The 10,625-nt window shown below is 41.2% G+C and overlaps 1 protein-coding gene across 1 annotated transcript in view; it reads right to left on the bottom strand.

Annotated features, from left to right (window-relative positions):
* Positions 1 to 7,395, bottom strand: part of LOC101172964 (1-phosphatidylinositol 4,5-bisphosphate phosphodiesterase delta-3-A-like) — a 42,642-nt gene extending 35,247 nt beyond the window's left edge. Inside the window, exons 1-3 of the mRNA XM_004086844.4 lie at positions 5,421 to 7,395; positions 1,657 to 1,712; positions 1,469 to 1,580 (exon numbers count right to left, since the gene is read on the bottom strand). Coding sequence (XP_004086892.1) covers positions 1,469 to 1,580; positions 1,657 to 1,712; positions 5,421 to 5,490 — 238 coding nt within the window. The 5' untranslated portion in view covers positions 5,491 to 7,395. The remainder of the gene's footprint in view (positions 1 to 1,468; positions 1,581 to 1,656; positions 1,713 to 5,420) is intronic.
* Between the last annotated feature and the right edge of the window lie 3,230 nt (positions 7,396 to 10,625).

A 10,625-nucleotide genomic window follows, 5' to 3' on the forward strand; every position in this document is an offset into this window, starting at 1 on the left:
ATACTTTCATTAAGGCACTTGATTGGCCAGTTTATGACTTCAAAAACTTTCACTACAGAAAAAAAATATGAAAAAAAGATGTTAAAAAAGGGAGCAGAGCAAGAACGGTTATTCTGACAGATGTAATGACCGAGTAATAGCTGTTTATTTCTCAATAGGATTTTGGCTTCTTGGATCCAGTTGGTACTTCCTGTTTGAAATGCGAGGTGGGAGGAGTCACTCAGTCCAGTTCTTATATACAGTCAATGAGATGATCACAGTGGACGGAAGGGGAACATGAAGGGTGGAAACAGAGCTCTTAAGCTCTGACCGTAGACACAACAACTAAAACCATGAAGAGGGTTTGCTTATTGCCTAAATTGATGGTTTTTGAGGAAAATGTAAGAAAAATGAAGTCAAGGTAATTTTTGAATATAAATTTGGTATGACTAATACTGTATCAAGTACGTCTTTTGTTTGTGTACAAATATAAAAATACCTCAGAGTGGAGCAAGGCCAGAACCTGAGATTAGAAGCTCACCCCCCACAGATTGAAGTGGTGAACCACAGAGTTTGAGCCCCTCTGTAATCTTTGAGCCTGCTGTCAGGAGAATTACTGCTTCTTTCAGCTGTGAGGTTCCCATCCGCTGAGGTTTCCAGTAAGAGAGGACATTAATCACCAGGGGTGTTTTTGTAATGAGGGATGGTCAGAGATGGGGCACCAACAGCCCACTCAGCCCACTCTTTGCCCCATAGGTTGGCAAATAAGAACAGCAAAGTTGTAAGCCATTAGAAATGAAAAGATCCAAAATTTGTTAATATAAAAATTACGTTAAATACCTAATTTGATGTGCTCAACATTTCTTTTAAAAATGCTGCTTTTGTTATTTTTTGCAATTCTTAGAGAAGCTTGTATTGATGATTTCTTAATCTTTGTAAACAAAAAGAGCTAATTCTATGATCTTAGGACAGAAGATGGACATCTTTTAGAAAGAGAGGGGCTTCAAAAAGAGGAGAGCATCCTCCCCTAACTGCTGCTTAACCTTCTCCCATGCTGCTCTTGAATATCTGCATTTCGACTATCAACTCTCAAGCTTTTTGCTGAAGCTGAGGACCAGCAGGTTCTGAGATAAACTAAGGAGTCCAGATCTAACGTCCTTGTGAAGCCCCAGATCTTTACGCATAAAAATAATTGTAAATTGATGTTTATGTTCAATAAACTTTATCGATAAATCAGAGGACAGCTTATACTCAGACATGTTTGTTTCAGATCTTTTTGTGAAAATTTACAGGTTTCTGTGACAGTTTGCCTCTGTATTCTTCACCTCCATCTTCTTCAAAGACAAAATAAAGTCCTGCTCCTCCACACCTTTCCTGAAATCTGTCAACAAACTCAAACCTTTTTTATATTTTGTGTTCCTTTTGCCCTCAGCATTGACTGTCAGGTGACACACGCGTATAAGGTAAACAGCAGAAACAGACGCCTTACAGGATTGTTGTTCTTTGGTCCGGCTGGATGATTTGTGTGACTGGCACCAGATAGTGACTCCATCCTCCAGCAGCCGCAGAGTCCTGCGCTTCTGCCGATGTGGGGAGCGAACCTTGAGGAGAGAGGGACGGATTAGATCTCCATCCATCAGGACCGTGCTCAGCCTAACAGAGCTTCACTGTCTGTACCTTGACTATGCTGGAGCCCTGCAGCATCTTCTTCACATCCTCATCCTCCTGGATTCCTGCACAAGAAGACATGCGGTCAGAGGTCCTAATGCAGAACACGAGAGAAACTTCAATAATTTGAAAGCCATGCACCCTTAATAAAACCTGCATGCAAACATGTATTTTGAATACATGTTTGTGTTCTTTTCAACACATCCAGCCCATTCTCAGCAATGTGACCACTTTCCACGACAAGTCTATGTAAACCTGCATTCAAAATGTACACACTCAAGCAAAGCTACGCAACTGTTTTGGGGCTCTAAGTACTAAACGTGTTACAAGTTAAACCAGGACAACTTTGACCATTTATGGACTCTGATTTGGTACTAACGTCTGGATGGCGTCCCTTTGAAAATTGATCATGGAGGAGAAATTAATATTTGCCGTTTGTGTGGAATTATATGACACCAAATCTTTGGCGTTCTTAAACATGTGTCACATGCCTGGTGTGAACATAGCATAAGAGGGCTCGTGAATTATTTCTCCTCCCAAATCAATCTTATGTTTAACCAGATGTTTTAACAACAACAAAATTTCAGATTCTTAATGAATCCAAGAAATCAGGGTTGCTCTTCGTCTGAGCAGCACCACAGACGTACTTACTAAGTCCAAGAGTGCCTCATTCACAAGCTGATGGGTTTAAGCTAACATTACTTATTGACACTAAAAAAGTGGGAAAAGTTACACACAGCAGTATTTTAAATGAGATTTAGGGAGCGCAATGGTTTTGATATAGAGAAGCAGAAGCAGGACAGAAAGGTAGCAAACACAAGATGACATTTATCTTGTAGGAATCAAGAGATATTGGTGGATGACACAAAGTAAAAATGTTGATGACTTTGTCAATAGTAGTTGACAAAACAGAAGAAAACTGAGAATAATTTGAAGTTGGTGTATATTTGGTTTAATCTTTTTTAAAGAAACATTCAAAGTATGATGGGACATAGGAAAAAGGCAAATAGATGGACCTAATTTATGGCAGCTTTAGTTGTTACCGTCAAAAACATTAAAACAATTACTGGGCTCTATGAACATTTAAAGGGCCTATACCATGCAAATCTTTTTTGAGCTTTTAAGTGTATTATAATGTTCATTCCTCACAAAAAGAAATCCCAAAGCATTATTTTGATCAGTTTACTCATTTCTGGGAATCACGCAAAAAACCTTCACTCTGAGCACCAGCCCCTCCGAACCCACAAAAACAAGCAAGTTCTCACGAGCTGACATAGACCGGTGAGAACAGCCCCTTCCAGGAGGAGTCTGTACTGGCAGCACCTCCCCGAGGCTGAAACAAACACACACTTTCTCTGCGGAGCCAGCAGTGCTCAGCAAAACTACTTTCATTTTATATGCACATTATGCACATCCATCTTTGCATAAGTTAAATAACATTTATGTGCATGACAAGTTGTATTATTTGCAAACTGACGTTGAGGATAATGATAAATTTAACACCTGTCACGATATGCAGTGTGGCATCACTGCAATGAGGATATGCTAAGGTAGCAAAATGTGGTAGATGGGATAACTATTAAGAGCAGAACAGATAAGTCTGACCACAAATGTGAGGTGTGTATTCAGGGGAAATTTATACAAACACAAAATAGAAATCCTGATAAGAGACCCCCACCCCCCCTGCAATTGGTACACACAGACATAGCAAAACCAATAGCAAATGAGTCTATTGATGGATACAAATATGCACAGCCATTCACTGATGACTCCTCCAAAACAGTATTTGTATATTTTTTGAAAGCAAAAAGTGGTGCACTGCACACAACAGAGACATTTTAACTGATATTTCCCCTTTTGTGAAAGTAAAATGCATGCGATCTGATAACGGCACAGAGTTTACATGCAGAGACTTTCAAACTTTGTTGAGAAAAAATGGTATTAAGTATGAGACGTCAGCACTATATTCACCTCATCAGAACGGCACTGCCAAGAGAGGCTGCCGTTCTCTTTTTGAGATGGGCAGGTATATGATAATCAAAAGTCAGTTACCCAAAAGCCTGTGGAACTGTGCTGTTCAACAGCAGCCGTAGTGTGAAACAAATGCTTTAATAAGGAAACAGGAAAGACTCCTTTCCAAATGCTAACAGGAATAAAGCCAGACCTGTCAAACATGCAAAAATTTTGGATCTGCCTGTTATACATACAAAAAGGACAGGGAAGAGCTTCATTCAAAGTGTGATCGAGGATTCTTTGTTGGTGAGGACAAAAACAGCCCAGCCTACTTGGTTTAGCTAGTTAATTTCCTCTCTGATTAGTGTTTGACTCTTATTGGTTGAATGCTTTATAGCAGTCAACCCATTGTTTCTCTTTATTTCTTTCTTTATTATACAGCCAGGAGAAAGGAATAGATTACTGTAAAACTTTTCACCAACAGCAAAAAGCAGCTCAAGAGAACTAGTTACTTTATCAGATGATGTAAAAACAGCTCACTTACACACTCCCATAGATTATGAGATCTACACTGACTAGCCAGAAGTTTATGAAGAAGGGATATGTTTGGTTTGTAAGCGAGAAAAATCTCTGTACGGCCTGAAACAGTCTGGTCGGAACTGGAATACAGTTTTACATGACTATCTGACTGAAAAGGACTTCACACAAAACCCAACAGACCACTGTGTTTACACCAAAGAGACAGACCGTGATTAAACAAGGATGATCATCTGAGTTGTTAATGTGATAATAGCAGCAAGTATTGAAAAGGTCATGAGAGATGTGAAAGAGATGCTTAAGTTAAGTTTAGGATGAAGGATTTGGGCAGACTTAAGCATTTACTTGGAGTTGATTTTTTCCAGCCTGATGGATGCATGAAAATTTCACAAGAAACATATGTCAACAAGATACTGACAAGTGCTTTCAGTATGCAAAATTGTAAAGCTAGGGAAGCTCCCTGTGACCAGAAGCTATGCTACACTCTAAAAAAACATTTCATGGGTGCAGTAAATATGACAGAAAAATATAGGTATTAATTCATAATAAAATTGTTGAATATCATTGTGAAGACTATTTGAGTTCATTGCAACAAGTTTTGAAAGTACTAATCTAACAAGAGCATTTGAATGAACATGTAAAAATTAAAGTAGATGTATTCAAAATAAATAAATGTTCAAGAAAGAAAAAAAATCCTTTAAAATGTTTTCATTTTAAATAGTATTTTCATCAATTTTTTTGAGAATGAACTACGAACCTAAATTAGTTTAAATATCTGCAATTATTATAGAATTTAACTAAATTGTATTAAAAATCTACCTAGACTTAAATAATTTAACCTAAACAAGCAGAAGTGGTGTTTAGATGGACAGAGACTGATTGACTGACAGCGGGATGAGCGGCTCCTCGACACAACTGTCAACCTGATACTACGGTAAGTACTAATATTTACTTAGCCTCCTAAGTTTAAGAAGCCAAGCATAAGCATAAAATATCAATTCATTCCGAAATATGAACATCACGAAATTATATTTTTACAGCAAAAACTAGTTTGTCAATTTCCTCTCTGATTAACGTTTGACTTTTATTTTATTGGCTTTACTTGTATTTTATTTTTATATATTCATGTATGAAAAATACAACCATCTGTCACTCACACTTCTAATATCCATAAACAAGAGCGTGGATAGAGAACATGCGCACTGACGCGGAGCTGCTACTGCTCTTAGGACAACAGAACTGTCACTTGTGGTTGCGCACGCGCGGCGCCCTCGAACCCTTACCTAAGTTTCTCAGGGGGTTGATGGCCGTTGTCTCGGATGTCCCAGCGTCTTTCTTCCTGGCTCCCAGCATGGCGCGTGATCGTCGAAGACAGGAGAGCAGACGAGGGACCGCTCTGTGCGTGAACCTTTATCCTGCGAGAGGCTCCAGGCGGGTCGCCGCCCATTCTCAAGCCTGATGACGTCAAAAACCAGGAATTGATAAAAAAAAATAACCTTAGCTGTGCGTTATTGTATTGAACTATCCGGGGGTGGTTGAAAGAAAAAAATATGATAAACTGGATTAGTAAACGTTGTTTACATCAGGACCAGTCTGTTGTGATCCTGTGGGGATGCTCTCATCCAGTGCCTGAGCCACACCTGCACCTCGTCCTGGTCACGCACCTGCTCCTTGTCAGCCACTCTACATAAACCTCACATGGACCTCCAGCCGACGACAGACTATTGTTCACCTCTGGGAACATTATTGGCAAGTACAATCAGAGCCAAGAAATTTTTATGTGTCCTAATCCACCTGTTTCTCCCTCCCAAGATTCTGCCAGCCAGCCAGCCAGCCAGCCAGCCTGCCATCCTCACTCTGTTCAAAATAAAACTTGTTACCCAGAAAGAAGTGTCCACATTTTGATTCCCCCTTGCACCCACCTGCCATAACAGAAAAGTCTGGCCAGCTTAAATCCAGCGGACATCTCTTCTTCCCTGGACCTTGCTCAACAACCTGCTTCTCCTCTCAACCCGGAGCTTTTGAGACACGAGCACATGATACTCACCCTGGACCACAAATTTAACAAAATTGTCGGTCAGGTTTCACAACAGTTTTCCTCTTTTTCTCTCACAGCATACGCCAGCCAGCCCCACCCACTCCTGCTCCTCCATGGAGTCCACCAGGAGCTGTTAGATAAACCCATATCCCGGACCCCAAACCTTACTCTGGGGACCTGGGTAAGTGCAGGGGCTTCCTCCTGCAGTAGGCCTTAGTTTTAGAACAAACACTGAAGATCTGCTGCATTGTCAGTTTACTAGAGGGACAAGTGTTGCAGTGGGCGGAGTCTTCTTTGGTTCACCATGGTTTTGGACATCTTTCTTTGATTTTATTTATTGTTTTTTTTTTTGGTGACTGAAATAAGACGTGTATTTGACCACCCTGTGAGTGGGCGGGACTCAGTCAACTGATGAGGATCAAACAGGGTGCTCGCAGTGCTGCTGACTATGCTGTGGATTTTAGGACTCTGGCTGCTGACTCAGGGTGGAAAGATGAGGCTTTCAGGGCGATGTTCAGAAAAGGCCTCACCAAACGGCTTAGGGATGAGCTGGCCAGCAGAGATCAACCTCTTACCCTGAATGTGCTGATCACCCTAACCATCCGATTGGACAACCGGTTAAGAGACCGGGCTACAGAACGAAGATCCAGCCTACCACCACCCAGTCCAGGTACTTCCATCTCTCACACATCATCTAATTCTAACACTTCTACCTCTACTGAGGAACCCATGCAGCTTGGCTGAACCCATCTCTCTCTGCTGACAAACGCCAGAGACGCATATCAGCTGGAGTTTGCCTCTACTGTGGTGGCCCTGGTCATTTAATAGATTCCTGCCCAGTCTAGCCAAAAGACAACGGTCGCCAGTAGCAGCGGAGACACCACATCAACTTCCGATAACTCTTCCTCTCATACTAAAACTTTTCTCCCAGCAACTTTGTGGGTACATCACCCTTCTCACCCAGTTAAGGCATTACTGGATTCCGGAGCAGAGGCAAACTTCCTGGACTACGCCTTTGCTTCTCAGGTGAACCTTTCCCTGGAAACACTTCCTACGGCTGTTTTGGCATAGGCTTTGGATGGCAGGGAACTCTTTCAGATTACTCATAGATCCACCTCAGTCAAGCTCATCATTTCAGGTAACCACCATGAGAAGATCCAGTTTCTCATAATCACCTCCTCTGAAAGTCTCATTGTTCTTGGGCACCCATGGCTGTCCTCTCACAACCCGCACATAGGAACCATCAAGAACTGCAGCCAAGCTTGATACTCTTCTTGCCTCCTTTCTGCAGTTCCCACTAAGCCTAGTCAGGCTCCCTCACTCAAGCCACCTGACCTGTAAGCCATTCTTGAGGTGTATCATGATCTCGGAGGTTTTCAGTAAGGATTGGGCCCTGTCTCTTCCACCACACCGTCCCTATGATTGCGCCATAGACCTGCTGCCCGGAGCACCTCTACCCACCAGTCGCTTATATAACCTGTCCAGACCCCAAGCAGAGACCATGGAGGCTTATATCTCAGACTCCCTTGCTGCTGGTCTCATTCGATCTTCATCAGTATCATTGCACATGAGTGAGTTCCGCAGTTTATTTTTTAGCAAGAGTTATTTTTGTTTTATGTGAAAATGAATTTTTGTTTGACCACCTGCATGGCAATAATCAAAAGCTGTTCTCCATCCTCCATTTAGTAAATCTTTAATCGCTTCAAGGGTCACTTTAGATATTAGGCTGGCTGTTCAAGGTTTAATACTTTACATTTCTGCAAACAAAATAAAAAAATATTTTGCCAGAAACCACTAATGCTGCACGTTTAATACGTACAGCTTTACATCAGCTGAAACAAAAGTGGATTATGGATTACCCATCTGATAAACTGAGCCCCAGAGGAAAGAAGTACAGCTGATCCTTTGAGAACTGCTGTTGATCTGGAAGGACTGAAATCTTTGAAGCCTTTTAGTCTCTTTAGATTTCAGATGACTGGTTATGTTCACCTGCATTTATTGGGCAAAGACTACTTGAAGTATTATACCCGGTGCAACCCAAAATAAAAAAGTTGAATCTACACATTTTTATAAAAACTACATACTTAAATGAACATTTTTTTTAAATTATTTTTTACATGTGTTTGAGACAACCTGTACACATTGGAAACAAATATAAGTGATTCATTTAATAGTCTAAACTTATTCTGCTTTCAAGGTTACGTGTATCAAAATATATATATCTCTTATAACTGACAATATATGAGTCATTCTAATCCACTGTAGTATAGGCAATGTTCCTGAATTATCCTTGGACAGACAGAGAGTGGGAAAGAAAAGAACCGGAGAAGAGGTAGTTGGAAGATTGAATGAGATCTGTGTCAAATAAAAGAAACTGAACTAAGACTGTTTATTTGAACAACACAACATATTGGTGACGAGGATGACATTTTTAAGGATTTCACAACAAAGGACGACCAGGATTTTACGTTCCTGCCAAGGAAGAAAGAAAAATGAAATTCAGCGATGTTGTCGGACGGTCAGCGCCAAGGATCTGCATGAGCTGCAGTGGGACCAAGCTATGCTCAACTACCCCCGCTGAACCTTAGTGCCTCAGATTTATTCATGGAATATAACCTGTGGATGGACTCCTATAGATTTTTTAGAAGTTGTCAGTGGTACCATTAACAATAACGCGAAGAAGTTTGAGGTTTTATTGTCGATAGAAAGTTGTGACGGACAGTGTCCTAACGGCAAACCAGCATTATGGATCAACGAGGAACAAGAAGGTTACCTCCACTCATCTGTGACGGAGATGAAAGCAAGTACGAGCTTTGGGAAACTAAAGTGCTTGGACATTTTCAACTTTTAATGTGGAAGGAGACTGTTTTGAAAGAACCGAGGGATGAGGCCGTGGTAGCGGCCATATCAAGAAAAATGCTGACGTATATGCCGAGAAGATTCAACTGGTTGACAACAAAAGCTTGTCATTAATTATGAGGGATGCGTCCGTTAATAAAAGAGATGCACTGAAAATTTTGAGAGGCTACCATGCAGGAAGAGGAAAGGCCTGCATTATCAGCATGTACACAACTCTTATTATATTGCTAAACCCTTGTGCTATCCTAGGCACTCTAACATTGGGAGTTGGGTCATCTAGACCCCACTAGACAGTGTGCTGAATTTCTTTTCTTCAATGATTTGTGATCTTCACTGGTGTCCATGGATTACATGAAATCTTTCCACTTTTATCCACCTTTGTCATGGTAGTGAGAACACGTCAGTGTAAGGGTGGGGTCATAGGATAGCACAAGGGTTAAGAAATGGAGCAGACAGTTACAGATAACGTCATCAGAGCCATGGCTCTGGGCAATGTTAGACATTAGCAGATGCCCTGCTGATTGCTATGGTTCTAAAATGGGAAACCCTTTCCAATACATGTGACTCATAATAATAATGATATGAAATTTCCTGAGTTCAAAACAGAGTTGCGCAGTTATGAAGACACAGAAAAGTTAATGTGGCAGAGTCAAATGTCAAAGTGATGAAGATGATGGCAAGAACAGGGCAAAAGCACATCGAGTCAAGCGCACATAGTAGAGACTACAGTGATGCAGATATTAAATATTGTAAGTGCAGAACAAAGGGCCACCGAGCAAAAACATGCAGGAGGAGAAAGCGGTGCAACCATTGCAGGAGCAGCACACACAATGATACCACCTGTAGACATAAAGGCAAACAGAATGGAGCAAGGAAAGTCGCAGATGAAGGCTGCAACGGATCTGGAGCTACACTTGCAGATTACGCCTTCCGGGCTACTAATCCAGACATCAAAGGCCAGCAGCAACCAGCACGTTGCATTGAGGAGAAGGGCCTGATGGTCAACACTGGAGCTATACCTCACACATCATTAATATATTGCCACGTTCAAAAGCTTTGAAATGTTCCTGATAGATGGCACAGGTCATCAGCACAAAACAACCCTGAGACGAGCGTTGTTTACTCCATCATATTCCCAAGACATTTTACAAGTGAAGTCAGCTACAGCATCAGGAGCTACAGTCCCTTTCAAACAAGGATGGGATGTGTTAACCCATTAAGAAGGTACTAACTTATCATTCATGTGCATGACAAGTTGTATTATTAGCAAACTGAAGTTGAGGTTGATAATAAATGTAACACCTGTCACGATATGCAGTGTGGCATCACTGACATATCGTGACACAAAATAGAAATCCTGATAAGAGACCCCCACCCCCCCTTGCAATTGGTACACACAGACTTAGCAAGACCATTAGCAAATGAGTCTATTGATGGATACAAATATGTACAGACATTCACTGATGACTCCTCGAAAACAGAATTTGTATATTTTTTGAAAGCAAAAAGTGGTGCACTGCAGGCAACAGAGACATTTTCAGCTGATATTTCCCCCTTTTGTGAAAGTAAAATGCATGCGATCTGATAACGG

The sequence above is a fragment of the Oryzias latipes genome, chromosome 19, assembly GCF_002234675.1.
Source record: "Oryzias latipes chromosome 19, ASM223467v1".
NCBI lineage: Eukaryota > Metazoa > Chordata > Actinopteri > Beloniformes > Adrianichthyidae > Oryzias > Oryzias latipes.